The 21,655-nt window shown below is 51.2% G+C and overlaps 1 protein-coding gene across 2 annotated transcripts in view; it reads left to right on the top strand.

Annotated features, from left to right (window-relative positions):
- Positions 1-21,655, top strand: part of MICU1 (mitochondrial calcium uptake 1) — a 144,349-nt gene that overhangs the window by 34,797 nt on the left and 87,897 nt on the right. For both annotated transcript variants that reach the window (XM_068140357.1, XM_068140356.1), the window contains exons 4-5: positions 2,893-3,073; positions 14,828-14,990. In XM_068140357.1, coding sequence (XP_067996458.1) covers positions 2,893-3,073; positions 14,828-14,990 — 344 coding nt within the window. The remainder of the gene's footprint in view (positions 1-2,892; positions 3,074-14,827; positions 14,991-21,655) is intronic.

Raw genomic sequence — 21,655 nt, 5'->3', positions numbered from 1 at the left:
CTCCAGCAGATCATCTCCTAACCTGTACTGGTGCAGTTTATTGTTCCTTCCCAGATGGAGGACTCTGCACTTATCCTTGTTGAACTTCATCAGGTTCCTTTTTCGCCCAGCTCTCCACTCTGTCCAAGTTCTTCAGTCCTTCCCCACCTACCCAGCACTGTGGCTGGCAGTGAGTCACTGGCTGCTGGTAAGGAGCGAGTTGCCTTTTACTTGGGTGAAAGGGAAGGAGCCCCTACCCTCATTTCTTCTCCTTGGAAGATGATGTGCTGAGATTGCTGCTGAGCTGTGTGCTGCTGGGCAGACAGGCACAGGCTCTCCTCTGTTAATTTTACAGACCACATCTGTGTTTTCCAGGAAACTGGGGGGATGAAACACGTGTAAGCTTTTGCTTAGATCTTGGGAGGTTTCAAAAATGGGGATTTGTACTTGTTTGTCTCCCTTCCTCGAATCAACTCCCACAGCTGGGAGTGAAGATGTTGTTCACAGTCACAGGGAGCACCCTGTACCGAGTCCCAGCCTTCATCTGAAGGCTGCTGGCTAATGAGTGGCACCAAACTGTGGGCAAGCCCCATACCCTGTGATTTCTCCAAAATAAACCCCTGGAGTGCAAAGTATAGGCAGTGTCACTGGGCTTACAGGCAGGCTGGGATGTTTGCCTGAGCTCTGGAGTCAGAGAGACAGGGAAAAATGTCATTAACCATCCTCTTTCTTTGTGACATGCTGAGAGATCCTTAAGAGGTCACAGAATTAACCAGGTTGGAAAAGACCTTCGAGATCAAGTCCAACCTATCACCCAACACCATCTAAACAACTGAACCATGGCACCAAGTGCCTCATCAGACTTTGGGTTTTTGAAACACTTCCAGGGATGGTGACTCCACCACCTCCCTGGGAAGCACATTCCAAGGGCCAATCTCTCTTGCTGGGAAGAATTTCTTCCTAACATCCAGCCCAAACCTCCCTGGTGCAGCTTGAGACTGTGTCATCTTGTTCTGGTGATGGTTTCACTGATATTAATGTGGTCTGAGCTCTGCCTGAATAGAATAGAATAGAATAAACCAGGTTGGAAGAGACCTTCAAGATCATCGTGTCCAACCCATCAACCAATCCAACCCACCTAAACAACTAACCCATGGCACCAAGCACCCCATCAAGTCTCCTCCTGAGCACCTCCAGTGATGGTGACTCCACCACCTCCCCAGGCAGCCCATTCCAATGGGCAATCACTCTCTCTGTGTAGAACTTCCTCCTAACATCCAGTCTAAACCTCCCCTGGTGCAGCCTGAGACTGTGTCCTCTTGTTCTGGTGCTGCTTGCCTGGGAGAAGAGACCAACCTCTGCCTGTCTACAACCTCCCTTCAGGTAGTTGTAGAGAGCAATAAGGTCACCCCTGAGCCTCCTCTTCTCCAGGCTAAGCAACCCCAGCTCCCTCAGCCTCTCCTCGCAGGGCTGTGCTCCAGACCCCTCACCAACTTTGTTGCCCTTCTCTGGACTCGTTCCAGCAACTCAACATCTTTCCTAAACTGAGGAGCCCAGAACTGGACACAGGACTCGAGGTGTGGCCTAACCAGTGCAGTGTACAGGGGCACAATGACCTCCCTGCTCCTGCTGGCCACACTGTTCCTGATGCAGGCCAGGATGCCATTGGCCCTCTTGGCTGCCTGGGCACACTGCAGGCTCATGTTCATCCTACCATCAACCAGCACCCCCAGGTCCCTCTGCCTGGCTGCTCTCCAGCCGGGTGCCTTCTCACATGCAATGAGTGACAGGCTTTGCAGGGGGTTGGACTCAAGGATCTCTGAAGGTCCCTTCCAACCCCTAGCATTCTGTAATTCTGTGACAAGAAGAAACAGCCTCAAATTGTGCCAGGGAGCAGATATTAGGAAAAATTTCTTCCCAGAAGAGGCTGTCAGGCATTTGAGCAGGCTGCCCACCAAGGCAGTGGAGTCACCAGCCCTGCAGCTATTTAAAAGATGTGTGGATGTGGTGCTGAAGGATATGGTTTAATGGTGCTGGTCATGGGACTGTGAGCTCGTGTTGAACGTGATGAGGTCTCTTCCAACCTCAACAGTTCTATGATTCCATGGTTTTTATTAACTGTTCTGCATAGGAAACCCACAGATTGGCTTATGGATTTGTCACAGTTTTTGTTTGTCCACCCTCTTGCCAGCTGCAATCCATAAGTTGCTCAGGGCTTAGACTGAGTGATTTGGAGCACTGGGTCTTGATCTACAAGCAGGGTAGCTGAAGATCTCTGAAGCAGCAAGGGAAAAGGGGTCCTTTGCTCTGCCAGAGTTGGACTTTCAGCCTGAGGATAAACAGCTCCAGTTTTTGGTTGTCACAAATCCTGTCTCACCGAAGTTCAGAAGAGTCATTGGTGGAAGAGGGAACTAAACCAGCCTTGTCACCTGCTGGAGATAGAAAATACATCAGCTGAGCTGAAACAAAACACCAGGCTCTTCTTTGTGAATCCTGCAGTGCTGATGATGAAAAACATTCCTATCACTTCATATAAATCTCTTTTAGGGGAGCCTGGATGAAATTCAGCAGTAGAGGAGGCTTGGTTTGCTCTCCCCACTTGTCTTTCCTGCATGTGTGGCTTTTGGGAGAGGGTGTGATCATTCACTGACTGATTTGCCCTGGCACTCTGGGACTGGGAAGACTTACTGTGATGATTGCTTTGGGTTTTAGGGATGAGGAGTGGGGTGGGAATCCAATTACAGCAGGGAGAAATAGACAACATCTGAAGGAGACTGAGCCTTCCTTTCTTGTTTGCTTTGCAGTCCTCTGTTCTGAACTGTCACAGGTGCTTTCCTCGGGGAGCGCCTTGCAGAGCTGCCTTGGCACCCTTCTCAATTTCTCTAAACCGGTGTTTTCTTTCCCCTTGTGCAGAGCCTATGCAGAAGACTCATCCTCTGTAAAACATGATGCAAGGACAGAGGCAAGTGAGAAGGTGAAGCATGAAGAGGAAGAGAGCAGCAGCAGTGAGGGCAGAGGGGCTGTTGCATCGGGGGATGAGGAGGCTCAGCCAGAAGGGAAGAAGAAGAAGCGCTCCGGGTTCAGGGACCGTAAGGTACAAATCCTGGGGGGGTGACACCTGCAGCCATGGCACAGCAGTGGAGCAAAGGAGAGAACCTGCAGAAGAGCTGCTTGTGGTACAGCCAGGGGTATAGAGTCAGGCTTTGATAGTGGGAGGACACAGCAACAGGCTGCCCAGAGAGGTGACAGGGTGTCCTTCTCTGGCCTCATTCAAAATCTGCCTGGATGCTGCCCTGTGCAACCTGCTCTGGCACAGGGGTTGGACTAGATGATCTCTAGGTCCCTTCCAGCCCCTACCCTGCTGGGATTCTGTGTGATTCTTTGCTCTGTACTTTGTCTTTATTTTATGAGGCATTTTACTGGTTTGGAACCTACTTTTTTTGGCATCCTCCCTTGAGTCTTTAGCTTGAAACTTGTTTATTTGGAAAACACAGTACAGTGATCCTCTGAAGTGGAGACCTCTCTTTTCTCATCTTGGTGTACTTGGGTACCTGAGAAGTGGCTGACAGAGAAGCCAAGGCTCCTGCCTTTGTGTCTGTTAAGATCATACATTCACAGAATGCACTGGGTTGGAAGGGACCTTTTAAAGGCCAGGTACTACAACCCCCTTGCATTAAGCAGGGACATCCCCAACTAGAGCAGGTTGTTCAGAGTCCCATCAAGGACCTTCAGGCCTTCACCTCCACTCCTCAGGTAACCTGTTCCAGTGTCCCACTACCCTCATGGTAAAGAACTTGTTCCTAACATGCAATCTAAATCTCCACTTCTCTGGTTTGAAACCATTTGGCCCCTCATCCTGTCACTCCAGGCCTTTGTAAGCAGTCCCTTTGCAGCCTTCTTGTCAGCCTCCTTCAGGTACTTGAAGGCTGCTATTAGGTCTCCCCGGAGCCTTCTCTTCTCCAGGCTGAGCAACCCCAGCCCTTCTAGCCTGTCTTCACAGGAGATATGCTTCAGCCCCCTGATCACTTTTGTGCCCCTTCTCTGGACACTGTTCATCAAGTCCATGTTCTCCTTGTATTAGGGCTCCAGGTACTGCAGGTGAGGTCTCACCAAAGCAGAGCAGAGGGGCAGAATCACTTCTCTGGACCTGCTGGCCACATTTCTTTTGATGAAGCCCAGGGTGCCATTGGCCTGATGGGCTGCAAGTGCCCATGCAAGGCACTGCATGCAAAGAAGAGAATCAGTGCAGAAGCTTTAAAACTACACCAAGGGCATCCAGCATATGCCTCAATGAGTCCATCCATTCACCTGTGAACATGCCCAGTGTATGTAGGAAGAAGCAGAGGATGAGTGTGAAAGGGAAGGTTATAGGGAAGGCCCACTTGAGTTTTCCCTGTATTTACTTATTGAAACACAGCCTCACCTAATTCATGCTTAGTTGTCTTTCTCACATGGAGTCACAGAATCAACCAGGTTGGAAAAGACCTCAGAGATCATCAAGTCCAACCTATTACCTGACACCTCCTGACAGCTAAACCATGGCTGCAAGTGCCACATCCAAGCCTTTTTTGAGCACCTCCAGGGCTGGTGACTCCACCACCTCCCAGGGCAGCACATCCCAGTGGCCAATTACTCTTTCTGTGAAAACTTTCTCCTCACCTCAAGCCTAAACTTAGGCCTTCTCAGGAGGGGGAGAGCTTGACTTAACTGTATTGTCAGCTCATGATCTGCCTTCCCTGTTGGGCAGTCCTGAGAGTTTTTTGGGCTCCTCAGAACTGTCTTGACAGCTACTTTGCTGCTGTCTGCAACCAGTGTTATTACAAGGTGCACAGTTTGGTCTGATGGAGAGCCCTGTAACTGAGGGCTGGCAGACAGCAGTAGTTTAGTTTTTCAAACCTGTCTGGATGGCAGTTTTATTGGGCTGTGTTTGATGATTTACTACCCTGGCAGTGCCAAAGAGGAGAATGGGAGTGTATGCTCTTTGCAATTCCTTTCTGTGTGGATTGCTTGTGGTAATTATTCCAAAGTCAGTATCCTGGAGGCTGCATCTCATTAGCTGTTAAATTGTGGCTAGTCACAGCGAGTGGCTTAACAGCTTTTCATTACAAATGAAGAGTTGTTGCATTGGAAGCTGCTGAATCATAATCCATTCTTGGTTAGAAGTGCCCTGTGGTGTTTGGGGCTCCAAACCTTCCCTGCTGTGACATGCTGGTGAAGTTATGCTGTAGGATCCTACACTGGGATACTGAGTGGAGGCAATCCCAGGCACAAATCCAGGCTGGGCAGGGACTGGCTGGAAAGCAGCCCTGAGGAGAGAGACTTGGGGGTGCTGGGGGAGGAGAAGCTCAACAGGAGCTCTCAGTGTGCACTTGCAGCCCAGAAAGCCAATCAGCTCCTGGGCTGCATCAGGAGAAGTGTGGCCAGCAGGGCAAGGGAGGTGATTCTCCCCCTCTGCTCAGCTCTGGGGAGACCCCACCTGGAGTACTGCCTCCAGTTCTGGAGCCCCTATGACAAGAGGGATCTGGAGGTGCTGGAAGGTGTCCAGAGAAGGGCCAGGAGGATGATCAGAGGGCTGGAGCACCTCTCCTATGAGGACAGAGTGAAGGAGTTGGGGCTGTTCAGTCTGGAGAAGAGAAGGCTCTGAGGAGACCTCATTGTGGCCTTCCAGTATCTGAAGGGGGCTACAGGAAGGCTGGGGAGGGACTGCTCAGGATCTCAGGTAGTGATAGGACTAGGAGGAATGGAATGAAGCTGGAGTTGGGGAGATTCAGGCTGGATGTGAGGAGGAAGTTCTTCCCCATGAGAGTGGTGAAGCTCTGGAATGGGTTGTCCAGAGAGGTGGTTGAGACCCTGGAGGTGTTTAAGGCCAGGCTGGCTGAGGCTCTGGCCAGGCTGATCTAGTGTGGGGTGTCCCTGCCCATGGCAGGGGGGTTGGACCTAGCTGATCCTTGTGGTCCCTTCCAATCCTGATTCTATGATACTCAGAATTGTCCAGGAATGTGAACTCTTGGCTTCTGCTCATTTTCTTGGCAGCTGGGTGTCAGGTACTCTGGCAGCTTCAGCAAAACTTTGAGTCTTGCCAGCATACCACTCAAGAGGGTTGTTTTTCCCAGTGTCAGCAGCTGGAGACGGGCTGCAAAGAGAAAAGAAACAATCCACCTTCATCCACACTCTTAAGTACACACATTTGTTGATAGAGCAAATGTAATAATGATTTGTGTGGCTGCTTGCTTCTGGCTAGGGAAGCCAGAGAATGTTTGTTTGCATGTGAGGCCTGTTATTCCAGTAGTTAGGAGAGGTGCCTGTGCTGACTGGTTCTTTCCCTCCTGTACTAGGCAGGCAGGAATGTGTCCACACTTTCCAAACAAGCCATGAGCCAGGCATGGAGGAGTGTCCAAAGCTCTGTGGGATTGATCTGCAGCCTGGATCCCTTCCCCGTCCCCAGCTTTCCATCCTCCTGCTCAGAAGCAGCAATTGCAGCAGGGAGAGCACTGCTTAAAACAGACTTCACAATCTTTTGGGCAACATCAGCCCTTTTAGCTCCAGCCTTGAGACAAAATGTACCTTCTGTGGCCTCAATGGCAGCGTTGCTTTTGCTTCACTGAATCCAGGATGGGCCTGGTAGTCTCCTGGGTGCCAGTCAGGGAGACACTGGAACAGGTTGCTCAGAGAGGTAGTAGTATCATAGTATCAGTCAGGGTTGGAAGGGACCACAAGGATCAGCTAGTTCCATGGGCAGGGACACCCCACACTAGATCAGCCTGGCCACAGCCTCATCCAGCCTGGGCTTAAACACCTCCAGGGACAGGGCCTCAACCACCTCCCTGGACAACCCATTCCAGGGCTTCACCACTCTCATGGGGAGCAACTTCCTCCTCACCTCCAGCTTCATTCCATTCCCCCTAGTCCTATCCCTACCTGTGATCCTGAGCAGTCCCTCCCCAGCCTTCTTGTAGCCCCCTTCAGATACTGGAAGGCCACAATGAGGTCACCTGGGAGCCTTCTCTTCTCCAGACTGAACAGCCCCAACTCCCTCAGTCTGTCCTCACAGGAGAGGTGCTTCAGCCCTCTGCTCATCCTCCTGGCCCTTCTCTGGACACCTTCCAGCACCTCCACGTCCCTCTTGTACTAGTAGAAACCCCATTCCTGGAAGTTTTGAAGGCCAGGCTGGATGGGGCTCTGAGAAACCTGATCTGGTGTGAGGTGTCCCTGCCCAAGGCAGGGGGTGTTGGAACTGGATGATCTTTGAGGTCCCTTCCAGCCCTGACAATGCTGTGACTCTGTTTGAGCAGCTCCATCGTGGGCTTGGTGTTTGATCAGTGGTTTCCCTAGTGAGTCATCTCAGGAGGTATGCTTGAATGTTTCCAGCTCAGATGACAGAGGAAGGTGTGCCCCAGCTCCTGACTCAAAATCAGGGTTGCTCCCAGGACGTGCTGCTCCCCTAATCAGTTGTGTAACACCTCAGGAGCTCCTGAGGCATTCTATATACTTTTAAAGCAAACAAACACCACCCACAGTAAAAACCCTTTCCAGCTTCTCCCTTCATCAGCTGAAAATTGTGTGGGGTTTTCCCTGGGGATGTGTGTGGGGGAAATCCTAAATAAGCTTAATTGAAGGTGTTTAACACTTGTTTGTTATCCTAATGCTGCTTTTAATGAAGATGATGATTAGTGGTGAAATAATAAATCAGGCATGACATTGCTGGTTTGGGTAGTGAGTCAGTGGAGAGGAAGCTGTAATACAAATCACTCAGCATCTGCTGGGGCTGGGCTGGCATGTGGATGGTTCCAGGGCATGTGGTGCTCTGCAGCCTGTGCACTGTATTGGTCCTGCCTCCATAAGGGAAGGAAAGGGAAAGGTGGTTCTGAGAGGCTGTTTGTAGTTTGAAAGCTAATGCAGCATGGATTTAGGAAGGGCAGGTCCTGCCTCTCCAATCTGATCTCCTTCTATGATCAGGTGACTGCCTGGTGGATGTGGGGCAGGCTGTGGATGTGGTCTTCCTGGAACTCAGCAAGGCCTTTGACACTGTCCCCCATAGCAAACTCCTGGCCAAGCTGCCAGCCCCTGGCTTGGATGGGAGCACACTGCACTGGGTTAGGAACTGGCTGGAGGGCCAAGCCCAGAGAGTGGTGGTGAATGGTGCCACAGCCATCTGGAGGCCAGGCACCAGTGGCATCCCCTAGGAATCAGTACTGGGCCCCAGCCTCTTTAACATCTTCACTGATGATCTGGATGAGGGCACTGAGTCAGTCATCAGCAAGTTTGCAGATGGCACCAAGTTAGGAGCAGATGTTAGTCAGAGGGTGGAAGGGCTCTGCAGAGGGACCTCGACCGACTGGACAGACGGGCAGAGTCCAACAGGATGGCATTCAACAAGTCCAAGTGCCAGGGGCTGCACTTTGGCCACAGCAACCCCAGGCAGAGCTACAGGCTGGGGTCAGAGTGGCTGAGAGCTGCCAAACAGGGGGACCTGGGGGTGCTGATTGACAGCTGCCTGAACATGAGCCAGCAGTGTGCCCAGGTGGCCAAGAAGGCCAAGGGCATCCTGGCATGCATTAGGAACAGTGTGGCCAGCAGGAGCAGGGAGGTGATTGTGCCCCTGGACTCTGCACTGCTTAGGCCACACCTTGAGTCCTGTGTCCAGTTCTGGGCCTCTCAGTTTAAGAAGAACATTGAGACACTTGAAGGTGTCCAGAGAAGGGCAACAAAGCTGGGGAGAGGCCTTGAGCACAGCCCTGTGAGGAGAGGCTGAGTGAGCTGGGGTTGTTTAGCCTGGAGAAGAGGAGGCTCAGGGATGACCTCATTGCCCTCTACAACTACCTGAAGGGAGGTTGCAGCCAGGTGGGGGTTGGTCTCTTCTCCCAGGCAAGCAGCACCAGAACAAGAGGACACAGTCTCAAGCTGCACCAGGGGAAGTTTAGGCTGGAGGTGAGAAGAAAGTTCTTCACCAAGCGAGTCGTTCGTCATTGGGATGTGCTGCCCAGGGAGGTGGTGGAGTCCCTGTCCCTGGAGGTGTTCAAGAGGGGATTGGATGTGGCACTTGGTGCCAGGGTCTAGTCATGAGGTCTGTGTTGATAGGTTGGACTTGATGATCCTCGAGGTCCTTTCCAACCTAAGTTATACGGTGGTACTGTGAAAGGGAAAGGTGGTTGTGAGAGGCTGTTTGTAGTTTGAAAGCTAATGAGTAGCAATAGATGATGTGAGTGGGCTGAGATGTTAATTAGTTTGCTCCAAGAGTCTGCATGCAGTGTTAGGACTGCTTTATCAAGCTAGACTTGCAGTGTTTGCTGGGTCCTGCAGGTATGCTGCCTGGGGAGTCCTAGTCCTGCTGACTCTTTGTTTTGGGATGCAGGCCAGGAGGAAGCCCTAAGAACCTGAACCCTAATTAATTTACCCAGCTAAAATGTGCATGGTGGAGCTGGGCTGGCAGAGATTCCCTTCTGCCACACGCTCAGGGAGGCTCTGGTGATGCCCTGGAAGTGAATTGAGATGTTAATTTGGAGCTTTGTTTTCATCTCTACACAGGGCTTAATTTGGTTTTCCCCTTTTAACCAGAGGCTTAGCATAACCATTGGCTGTCTGGGCAGCAGCTTTGCTCCTGTAGAGCAGTAGGGATTGCTTGCTTATCTTTCACCTGGAGTAGGTATACTCTTAATAAAGGCCAAAAAGGGACTTTTTCCCTTTTGGTCACAGAATCTTTCTGGAGGCCCCTGCTGAGATGAGGCTGTGGTTCTGGGGGCAGGCTGAAAGCTTTTGGCAGTTCTCCACTGCCTCAAGTTCTGGTGTCCCCAACACAAGGACATCAAACTGTTGGAGTGGGTCCAGAGGAGGGGCACAAAGATGATCAGAGGACTGGAATTACCTCTCCTGTGGGGACAGGCTGGGAGAGTTTGGGCTACAAGAAAGCTGGGGTGAGCTTTTTACAAGGGCTTGTAGTGGTAGGACAAGGGGTAATGGATTTAAGCTGGAAGAAGGGAGATTTAGACTGGATGTTGGGAGGAAATCCTTGACAGTAAGGGTGGTGAGACACTGGAACAGGTTGCCCAGGGGGGCTGTGGATTCCCCCTCCCTGGAGGTGTTCAAGGCCAGGTTGGATGAGGCCTTGAGCAACCTGATCTAGTGGGAGGTGTCCTTGCCAGTGGCAGGGGGGTTGGAACTGGATGACCTTTAAGGTCCCTTCCAACCCAAGTGATTCTCTAATCAAGAACAAGTGCAGGAGGTCATAAGAGGAGGAAAGACTTGTCTGGGATGATTGATTTTTATTCCCAAATTGTTTTGAAGCAGTGGGCAAAAATATCCTCACAAATGATGTAAGGCTGGGGAGAGACTCTTGAGGGTGTCAGGAAGTGATAGGAACGGGGGGAACAGGAAAAAAAATAGAAATGGGGAAATTCAGATTGGATGTTAGGAAGAAGTTCTTCCCCATGAGGGAATGACTCTCTTGGTGAAGAACTTTCTCCTCACCTCAAGCCTAAACTTCCCCTAGCACAGCTTGAGACTGTGTCCTCTTCTTCTGGTGCTGGTTGCTAGAGAGAAGAGACCAACTCCCTCCTGGCTACAGCCTCCCTTCAGGCAGTTGTAGAGGGCAATGGGGTCTCCCCTGAGCCTCCTCTTCTCCAGGCTAAACAACCCCAGCTCCCTCAGCCTCTCCTCACAGGGCTGTGCTCCGGAGCCCTCCCCAGCTTTCTTGCCCTTCTCTGGACACCTTCCAGCAAGTCAACCTCATTCCTAAACTGAGGGGCCCAGAACTGGACACAGGACTCAAGGTGTGGCCTAACCAGTGCTGAGTCCAGGGGCACAATGCCCTCCCTGCTCCTGCTGGCCACACTGTTCCTGATGCAGGCCAGGATGCCTTTGGCCCTCTTGGCCACCTGGGCACACTGCTGGCTCATGTTTAGGCAGCTGTCAATCAGCACCCCCAGGTCCCCCTGTTTGGCAGCTCTCAGCCACTCTGCCCCCAGCCTGTAGCTCTGTATGGGGTTGCTGTGGCCAAAGTGCAGCCCCTGGCACTTGGACTTGTTGAATGCCATCCTGTTGGCCTCTGCCCATCTGTCCAGTCGGTCGAGGTCCCTCTGCAGAGCCCTTCCACCCTCTGACTAACATCTGCTCCCAACTTGGTGTCATCTGCAAACTTGCTGATGACTGACTCAATGCCCTCCTCCAGATCATCAATGAAGATGTTAAAGAGCACAGGGCCCAGCACTGATCCCTGGGGTATGCCACTGGTGCCTGACTGCCAGCTGGCTGTGGCACCATTCTCCACCACACTCTGGGCTCGGCCCTCCAGCCAGTTCCTAACCCACTCTCCTGCTTGCTTTACCAAAGCCTGCCTTGGGACAGGTTTGTTTTGTTTCATCCTGGAAATATGAAAAGCTAGAGAGGGTGTCTGATAAACATCAGTGTGGAGAAGCTGTTCAAGTTAAAGGACAAGGCTGAAAAACAATCAAAGCCTTAAATGATCTACAGCTGCCTTGGCAGCACCCTTGATCTTGTCTGTTCTCTTCCAGCATATCATTGGGTTGTTGCTGGGTTTTGGTTTTGTTTCCCTCCTGTGGCTCTTGGCCAGAAGTACTGAAGGTTTCAAGAACATTATAGACTGTTAAACATGCAGAAGAAAAAGCTGGCCTAAGAAGGAAAGTTTTCTGCTCTAATACATTATGAAGTGGAGGTCTTGGTGCCCTTTCCCTCCCTCGTGGCCTCATGGTGTGATTTTTGTTTATAAAAGCCTTCTGTTCTCTGTGATTAATTCCAGTTGTGTCCTGGGGAAAATGGTTCTAGGTACAAAATAATCATTACTGGCAGAGTTAGCAAGTGGCAGGTTGGTGGGGAGAGGAGGACTGGGGAAAGAATCTTACTGCAGCATTTTGCCAAGGTGGTGGAAAAGAGGGGAAAAAATGAGGTTGGGTGTCAGAGCTACCAGCTTGTGGCTCCAAGTGGTTTTTTTTCCAAGAGTCAGCTTGGAAGCAGAGGTCTCTCCCAGACCTCCAAGATTTTTTGGTTGTTTTTTCCCCTTCATTTATTAATCACAAAGCCTTCAACACTGTGCTTAAAATGTTGTGCTGCTTTGGATTCAAAAATGTGATGCTAGTTTTCTTTTGTGTTCATGTTTAAAGGCACCTTCAGGGATTTTCAGAGGATGTTAGGAGCTGGAAGGGACCTTTGGAGATCATCAAGTCCAGCCCCCCTGCCAGAGCAGGGCTAGTGCACTAGAATCTACTGCAGGTCACCCAGGAATGCACCCAAACATTGCAGGCTGGAAAGTCTCCAGAGAAGGAGACTCCACAACCTCTTTGGGGAGCCTGTTCCAGGGCTCTGTGACCCTCACAGTGAAGTTCTTCCTCATGTTGAGGTGGAACCTCCTGTGCTGTAGTTTACAGCCATTGCCCCTGGTCCTGTCACAGGGCACAAGTGAGCAGAGACTGCCCTGTCCCTTCCTTCCTGACCCCAACCCTCAGATATTTATAGACATTGATTAACTCCTCTCTGTCTTCTCCAGATTGAACAGCCCCAGGGCTCTCAGCCTTTCCTCATCAGGCAGTGCTCCTGTCCCTTCATCATCCCTGTAGCCTCTGTTGGACTCCCTCCAGTAGAGCCCTGTCCCTCTTGAACTGGGGAGCCCAGAACTGGATGCAGTATCCCAGGTGTGGTCTCACCAGGGCAGAGTAGAGGAGGAGGACAATCTCCCTCGAATTTGCACAAGCTGCCAGCTTTGGCAAAGCATTAATGCTGTCAGTCTGACTTTTGTAAGTGCCTGGCCAGTTCCTCTGCATGCAAAGCGTGCTCACTTTGTTCATTTGGTTGTCCTCTTCCATCCTAAAGAGTTAAAACTTGTCAGTGGTTTTGATCAGTGGACCCTTTGTGCTTGCTCTTAATCCTGAGCTGGTATTTCCAATGTTCCTGGTAGTGCAGAGGTTGAGGATAGAGGTTTTGAACCTTGTAGCACTATTTCTTTGAAGTGGTGTGCTGCTGCAAAGTTGCTGCAGAGGACTAAGACTGGCTGCTAAAGTAGGTGTTGAGGGAGGAACACTCTTGCCCCTCTACTCTGCCCCAGTCAGTACTCACCTGAAGTGAGGTTCTGGGCTCCCCAGTTCAAGAGAGACAGGGAAATACTGGAGAGAGTCAAAGGGATGGCTATGGGAATGATTAAGGGAACAGGAGATCTCTCTTATGAGGAAAGGCTGAGAGACCTGGGGCTGCTTAGCCTGGAGAAGAGCAGCCTGGGAGGGGATCTGGTCAGTATTTGCAAATACTTTAAGGGTGGGTGTTAGGAAGATGAGGCCAGTCATTCACTGGTGCCCACTGGTAGGACAAGGGGCAGTAGATATAAACTGGAACACAGGAAGTTCATAGTATCATAGTATCAGTCAGGGCTGGAAGGGACCACAAGGATCATCTAGTTCCATGGGCAGGGACACCCCACACTAGAGCAGCCTGGCCAGAGCCTCAGCCAGCCTGGGCTTAAACACCTTCAGGGACAGGGCCTCGACCACCTCCCTGGACAACCCATTCCAGGGCTTCACCACTCTCATGGGGAAGAACTTCCTCCTCCCCTCCAGCCTGAATCTCCCCACCTCCAGCTTCAGTCCATTCCCCCTAGTCCTATCCCTACCTGAGATCCTGAGCAGTCCCTCCCCAGCCTTCCTGTAGCCCCCTGCAGATACTGGAAGGCCACAATGAGGTCACCTCGGAGCCTTCTCTTCTCCAGACTGAACAGCCCCAACTCCTTCACTCTGTCCTCACAGGAGAGGTGCTCCAGCCCTCTGATCATCCTCGTGGCCCTTCTCTGGACACCTTCCAGCACCTCCAGATCCCTCTTGTCATAGGGGCTCCAGAACTGGAGGCAGTACTCCAGGTGGGGTCTCCCCAGAGCTGAGCAGAGGGGGAGGATCACCTCCCTTGCCCTGCTGGCCACACTTCTGATGCAGCCCAGGATCTGATTGGCTTTCTGGGCTGCAAGTGCACACTGAGAGCTCCTGGTGAGCTTCTTCTCCCCCAGCACCCCCAAGTGTCTCTCCTCAGGGCTGCTTTCCAGCCAGTCCCTGCCCAGCCTGGATTTGTGCCTGGGATTGCCTCCACCCAGCTGCAGGACCCTGCCCTTGGTCTTGTTGAACCTGCTGAGGTTGGCTTGTGCCCACCTCTCCAGCCTGTCCAGGTCCCTCTGGATGGCCTCCCTTCCCTCCAGCCTGTCTGCTGCACCACACAGCTTGGTGTCAGCAGCAAACTTGCTGAGGGTGCACTCAATGCCACTGTCCCTGGCACCCACAGGGATGTTGAACAAGCCTGGTCCCAGGACTGATCCCTGAGGGTCTCTGCCTGTCCCTGGCCTCCACTGGGACATGGAGCCATGGACAGCCACTCTTTGGGTGCAGCCATCAAGCCAGTTCCTTATCTATCTAGTGGTCACCCATCACACCCATGTGTCACCAGCATGGAGACCAGGATGTGGTGCGGGACAGTGTCGAAGGCTTTGCTCAGGTCCAGGTAAACAACATCAGTTGCTCTCCCCTCAGCTATTGATGTTGTCACCTGCTCATAGAAGGCCACCAGGTTGGTCAGGCAGGATTTGCCCTTGGTGAAGCCATGCTGACTGCTCCCAATCACCTCTTCACTATTCTTCTGAGCCAGTAGTGCCTCCAGGAGGATCTGCTCCATGATCTTTCTGGTCACAGAGGTGAGACTGCCTGGCCTGGAGCTCCCTGGTTCCTCCTTCTTACCCTTTTTGAAAGTGGGTTGATGTTTCCCCTTTTCCAGCCAGTGGGGTTGGACTGAACGATCTCCAGTGGTCCCTTCCAAACCCCTTGTTTCTGTGAACCATGCACATCTCATGCTGGTTTCATTTCCTTTCCAGGTGATGGAATATGAGAACAGGATCAGAGCCTACTCCACACCAGACAAAATCTTCAGATACTTTGCCACTTTGAAGGTGATCAACGAGCACGGGGAGTCGGAGGTGTTCATGACACCGCAGGACTTCGTCCGCTCCATAACGCCCAACGAGAAGCAACCAGAGAGTGAGTGATGGCTGTGCAGTGAGGGGAGGAGCTAATACAGGGAAGGGGAAGAAACCTGCTGGCCACCCTTTTCTCAGTGCACCCCAGGATCCCATTGGCTCTCTTGGCCACCAGAGCACATTGTTGCCCCATGCAGAACTCGCTGTCCACTAGGACTCCAAGGTCTTTCTCTGTGGGGCTGCTTTCCAGCAGGGCAGCCCTAACCTGTACTGGTGTCTGTTCTTCTGCCCCTGTACTCTGCCCTGGTGAGACCACAGCTGAAATACTGTGTCCAGTTTTGGGCTCCCGAGTTCAAGAGACAGGGATCTGCTGCAGAGAATCCAAACAGAGAGCCACGAGGGTGATTAGAGGACTTGAGCATCTCCCCTGTGTAGAGAGACTGAGAGCCCTGGGGCTGTTTAGTCTGGAGAAGAGAAGGCTGAAAAGGGATCTCATCAATGTGTATCTGTGGTGACAGGTTGGACTTGATGATCTTTGAGGTCTCTTCCAACCTTGGTGATTCTGTGATATATCTGAGGGGTGGGTGTCAAGTGGAAGGGGCCAAGCTCTTTTGGGTGGTGTGCACTAATAAGAAACAACAGTTTCAAGCTTGAACGCAGAAGGTTTCACTTCAACATGAGGAGAAACTTCTTTCCAGTGAGGGTGACAGAGCACTGGAACAGGCTGCCCAGAGAGGTTGTGGATTCTTCTCTGGAGACTTTCCAAACCCGCCTGGATGCCCTCCTGTGTGGATTACACTAAGTGATCCTGCTTTAGCAGGGGGATTGGACTTGATCTCTTGAGGTCCCTTCCAACCTCTAAGGTACTGTGATAAGCCCTTCAGGCTCTGCTCACCTAATCTTTAAACTTACCAGAAAATTGTAGACTGGGTTGGGTTGGAAGGGACCTTTAAATCCACCTCCCTTGTAGTCATTAAGGACATCTGCACCTAGAGCAGGGTGCTCAGAGCCCCAAAGAGCCTCACCGGGGAAGGTTCTGGGGATGGGGCTTCCACCACCTCTCTGGGTAGCCTGAGACAGTGTCTGTGTTCAAAAGTCTTCTTTCTCTGTAGTCTCAATCTCCTTCTTTTAGTTTCTGTCCATAACCCCTTGTCCTGGCATAACAGGCCCTGCTGAAAAGATTGCCTCCAACTTTATGATCAGCTCCTTTAAATATGGAAAGTTAAGGTCTCCCCAGAGCCTTCTCTTCTCCAAGCTGAAGAACCCCAACTCTTTTGGCCTGGCCTCACAGCAGAGGGCTTCCAGCTTTCCCATCATTGTTGTGACTTTCTCTGGCCTCACTCCAACAGCTCCTTGTCTCTCCTGAGCTGAGGACTCCAGAGGTGGCCCCAGCACTGCAGGTGGGGTCTCGTCAGAATCCCTTCCCTCCCACTGCTGCCCACACTGCTGGGGATCAGCCCAGGACGTGGCTGGGTCAGGGTTGTGAGCGCACAGTGCTGGCTCATCTTCAGCTTTTCATCCACAAAAGAGACTGAAGGATTGCCTTCAACTCAAACATTTTTAAGAGCTGCTCATAAGGAGGTTGCTTTGGCAAGAAAAACCTTAGCAATAAAAGGCTGAAGGCAGTACTGTGTCCCCAGCTGAGTTATGATGCTGCTGCTCAGGGTGCAACTCACCTCTGCCAGTTTCACATTCTCTGTGCATTGCAGGGAAACTCATCAGCTGTGGTACCTGTCTGAGGTTTGACAGGCAACAGAGAGGAGAGATGTGGTTTGTTGCTGATCTGGAAAGCAATGTCTTGAGCATTTAGTCAGAGCTTGGGTTTTGAGGGAAGGCAGGAGGGTTTTGCCTGTCTCCTGGTTTGGGTGAGCATTCATGGCTTGGGTGAGAAGTGGAAGGTCAGGTTCCTTGGTCTCCCACAGTGCATCTCAAAGAACAAAAGAGGCTTTTGTCAAACTGAAAGTCCTCTCTGCAGGCACTCAGGAAGGATCTCAGCCCCCAGATGTTAACTTTTTGCCAGTGGGGTTTGTGTACAAACTGTGAAACTGTTTGGATGTCTTGGGTGACAGCTGCTAAATAAACACCACGGACACTTACTTGTGCTTACAGAACAGCAGTGTGGAGTCTGTGCAGGAGGGGAGAGAAAAAATAAGCCTGCCTTTAGTATTAAAAGCAGGATGGTGACATCATTAATAATCAGGTTTCCATCAGGTCCTGCAAATGGCTGTAATTCTTGTATGCATGACACGGTTCCATTTGCAGTGAAGAAGTAGTTTGAGCAGTAACCAGAAGGTAGTGTTCATTCCTTCAGGACCTGAAGGGGGCCTCCAAGAAGGCTGCAGGGGGACTGTTTACAAAGGCCTGGGGTAATAGGGTGAGGGGCAGTGGTTTGAAATTAGGAGAGCAGATGTAGATTGGGTTTTAGGAACAACTTCTTCAGCATGAAGGTGGTGGAATGGAATAGGATAGAATAGACCAGACCAGGTTGGAAAAGACCTTCAAAATCATTGTGTCCAACCTATCATCCAACACCACCCAACCAACTAAACCATGCAACCAAGCACCCTGTCAAGTCTCCTCCTGAACATCTCCAGGGATGGGGACGCCACCACCTCCCTGGGCAGCACATTCCAATGGCTAACAACTCTCTGTGGGAAGAACTTTCTCCTCACCCCCAGCCTAAACTTCTCCTGGCACAGCTTGAGACTGTGTCCTCTTGTTCTGGTGCTGCTTGCCTGGGAGAAGAGACCAATCCCCACCTGGCTACAACCTCCCTTCAGGGAGTTGCAGACAGCAAGAAGGTCTCCCCTGAGCCTCCTCTTCTCCAGGCTAAGCAACCCCAGCTCCCTCAGCCTCTCCTCACAGGGCTGTGCTCCAGACCCCTCCCCAGCTTTCTTGCCCTTCTCTGGACACCTTCCAGCATCTCAACATCTTTCCTAAACTGAGGAGCCCAGAGCTGGACACAGGACTCCAGGTGTGGCCTGAGCAGTCCTGAGTCCAGCCTTACTTCATATCTGTTTGGTGCTTTTGACTCATAGGATAATCTCAGCCATAGATTAGTAGGGAAATACTGGGGCTGCTTTCTCTTTTTGTCATGACTTGGGTGTACCTTCTGCCAGGGCTGGAGCATCCTGCCTTCATCCCAGGGTGTTCTTTTGGGTAGTGGTGTATCCTGGAGAGCTCTCTGGAGGTCCCATTAAGGTAGTGACATAGCTTGCTGTGATTGTACTAGCTCTGCTGGTTAATCATAGAATTGTTTTGGTAGGAAGAGGCCTTTTAAGATGAAGTCCAAACCAGCACTGCCAAGTTCACCACTGGACCATCTCCCTCAGCAGCCCATCTGTACAGCTTTCAAATCTCTCCAGGGATGGGGACTCCACCACTGCCCTGGGCAGCCCAACCCAGGGTTTGACAACCCTTCCAGGGAAGACATTTTTCCTGGTGTCCAACCTAAATCTCCCCCTGGTGCAACCTGAGGCTGTTTCCTCTTGTCTTATTGCTTGTTACTTGGGACAAGAGACCAACCCTACCTCACTCCAACCTCCTTGCAGGGAGTTGTAGAGAACAAAAAAAGATCTCTCCTCAGCCTCCTTTTATCCAGGCTAAACAACCCCAGATCCCACAGCTGCTCCTCACAGGACTTGTGTTCAAGGCCTTTAGCAGTGTGCTGCTCATCTTTGGACAGGCTCCAGCATCTCAATGCCCCCCTTGAAGTGAGGGAATGCTTGAACTGAACTGGGGATTACTTTGCACAGCCACACTAACACCAAGGTTTTCCATGAGGTGTGTTTGAGAGATTTGTGCTGCACAGCAGGAGCTTTCCAGTGAATTAATGCAGTCCTGCAGAAGCAGTCTGAGAGAGGAGGAGGACAGGGGAGGCTCTGTGTGCTCAAACTGCTGGCCATTGGTTTGGTGAATAACTCCTTGTTAATGTGCCTGCCATTTTACTGGGAGGGAAGATGCTGCAGAGTGGAAGTGATGTGGAATAATGAGATATCTGAGTGCTAATCTGCTGCTGAGGTACCTTCTGCCTGCTTCATTTTTATGGATTATGCAGGGGAAGGTTTGATTTATTGCCCATAAAGTGTCAATTGAATTCTAGGCTGCATTTTGCTAGCTTGGGCAAAATTAATGCCAATTCATGAGCTCCTCTGGACTGCTTTTTCTGAGTAGATCAGGAAAACCTTTCTGCTGTTGCTTTCTCCAGGAGACAAGAGGTACTTAAGGTGCAACACATTGGTGCTGAGCTTGGAGGTGTCTGGCAGTATAAGCTGAAGAATGGCACTCAGCTTGGAAGCTCCTTCAAAATAACAACAGAACCATTTCTGTAGGTGCTATCTGGAAAGTCCAAGCCCCAACTGAAGCATGGGCAAGTGATATCTGCTCCCTGCACTCCTCTGCTGTGTTTCTCCTCCTGCTTCCTCTGGTAGCTGAGAGGTTGGTCTGCTCCAAGGCTGGATGAACAGAGATGGTTGCTTTGTACCTGGCACTCTAGCTCAAAACCAGCTGAAAATACTACATCTCTGGTGGGAAGGGTTTGCAGAATCCCTCTCTTAGATGTTGCAACTCAGGTGGGCTTTCCCTGAAAAAGGCTCATGAAGCCATCACACCCAACAGGAGCTGGAGCTGCCTGATACTCACAGGTCATAGGTGACACATTGCTCTGTGGTCCTACCTAGCTGATGGCCTGAATGAATATTTCCATGTGCCTGGACCTGCTTGCTGGTGGCCTACCCAGTCCTCTCCTCTTTCTTCAGTTCCCCCAGCTGTCTCTGTTTCCATCCTGCATGGATTGTTTTCCTGAGCAAAGTGAGTATTTCAGGGCATCCTGGACTGACAAGGAGCTGCTTCTCAGCTAGTCTGAGGATATTGTTGCCTTTGCAACAAGGATTAAAAGAAGTAAAAAGGCTTCATAGCTCATCACAGCAGTCTGTAGTGAAGACAACTTTGGCCCAAACCAGTCTTCCTCTTCCATCCCAGTGTTAACCTCCCTGGTTAACCCTGACTCCTGCCACCTGAAAGAAGCCTTTCTACATCCACCACACTGTGCAGCAGCTCAAATGTCTTGGAAATGCCACAAAAGGTTTTTCCTTTCAGTTCTTCTGTTGTCTGCAAGAAGCCCTAAAGGTACTGCTGCTGAAGCTCAGCCAGAAGCAGCAGCTGTGCCTCTGCAGCCTCTGTGCAGGTTGGTGTTGGAGGAGAGGAGCTACAGAGGACAGAGCTGATTCCTGGTGACCTGATTAGACCGTGTGGCTCAGTTCTTGGTTTTTAAATGGTTTGGATTTTGTGTCTGGGCTTCATGAGCAGCTGAGCTCAAAGATGGCTTCTGGGTTGTTGCAAGACTCTGGTGATCATTGGCTTTTCTGAGTTAAGCTTGTAAATTGTGAATGTGCTCTCTTGCAGAAACAGGAGCCAGCAGCTGTGGTCAGTGCTCAGCTGGTCTGGTGGGGAGGGGCAGTCCTGCCTAGGCATGGACAGATCTCCTGGAGCTTTCAACAGGCATATTTAAGACCCAGAAGGAAAGTAGAGAAGCTGAACTTGCCTTCTGGTTTGCTGATGGAGACTTCAGTTCTGTGTTATCCACCAAACACATCTGTGGGAGAGGCCTTCAGGGAAGGGATGTGAGGGAGAGGGAGAGGTAACGCTGTGGTTATCTCCTGAACCAGGAGGCTGAGTAAACGTTGGGGTTTGTGTGTGGAAACAGATCATTACTGGGCAAGAATCATCTTTGGAGCAGGGAATGCCTGATGTGAGACCCAAGGAGCAAGTGAGAGGAGCATTTACATGCAAGCTGATGTGATAATTGGCAGAGGAAACAAATAGTGAGGGCTTCCATTGGAGGTGATGAGTTGGTGTGGCAGATCAATTGTGTTATGAAGGCACATCTCCTGGAGAGGCTGACTTGCCTGGTGGGGGTGGAGAAGATAGAAGAGAGCAAAGCAGTTCTTTGAACAAAACAGTTCTGGGTTTGAACACAAACCTGAGAGCAATGCTCCCCTGAGAATTCTCAGGCAGCTCATTGTTTGCTTGCAGATTGCATTGGAAATGCAGGGGAAATGCAAAAAGCAGGAGCTGGGTTGCAGCTCTGGAGGGGAATACTTGGCACAGCTGGGGTGGCTTAGCCTGGAGAAGAGGAGGCTCAGAGGAGACCATTTTGCTGTCTACAGCTACCTGAAAGGAGGTCGTAGCCAGGTGGGGGCTGGTCTCTTCTCCCAGGAAACCAGCAGCAGAACAAGAGGACACAGTCTCAAGCTGTGCCAGGGGAGGTTTAGGCTGGAGGTTAGGAAGAAATTCTTCATAGAAAGAGAGATTGGCCATTGGGATGTGCTGCCCAGGGAGGAGGTGGAGTCACCATCCCTGGAGGTGTTTAGGAAGAGCCTGGATGGGGTGCTTGGTGCCATGGCTTAGTTGGTTAGATGGTGTTGGGTGATGGGTTGGACTTGATGATCTCAAAGGTCTTTTCCAACATGCTTTACTCTACTCTATTTTTTTTCCTCCTGCAACACATGTTGCATCATGGTGAGCAGGCATTTCCTCAGGCTTGGGAATTAACTCTTTTGCTCATCATCAGAGTTGTCAGGGTTGGAAGGGACCTCAAGGATTATCTAGTTACAGGACACAGACACCTTCCACTAGGTCAGGCTGCCCAGACCCACATCCAGACTGGCCTTAAAAACTTCCAGGGATGAGGCTTCCACCACCTCCCTGGGCAACCTGTGCCAGTGT

The sequence above is a fragment of the Melanerpes formicivorus genome, unplaced genomic scaffold (genome assembly GCF_026170545.1).
Source record: "Melanerpes formicivorus ecotype bairdi unplaced genomic scaffold, bMelFor1.0.p_v2 SCAF_6, whole genome shotgun sequence".
Taxonomy (NCBI): Eukaryota; Metazoa; Chordata; class Aves; order Piciformes; family Picidae; genus Melanerpes; species Melanerpes formicivorus.
Note: the sequence above shows the minus strand (reverse complement) of the source record. Positions and strands in the feature narration are given on the sequence as shown.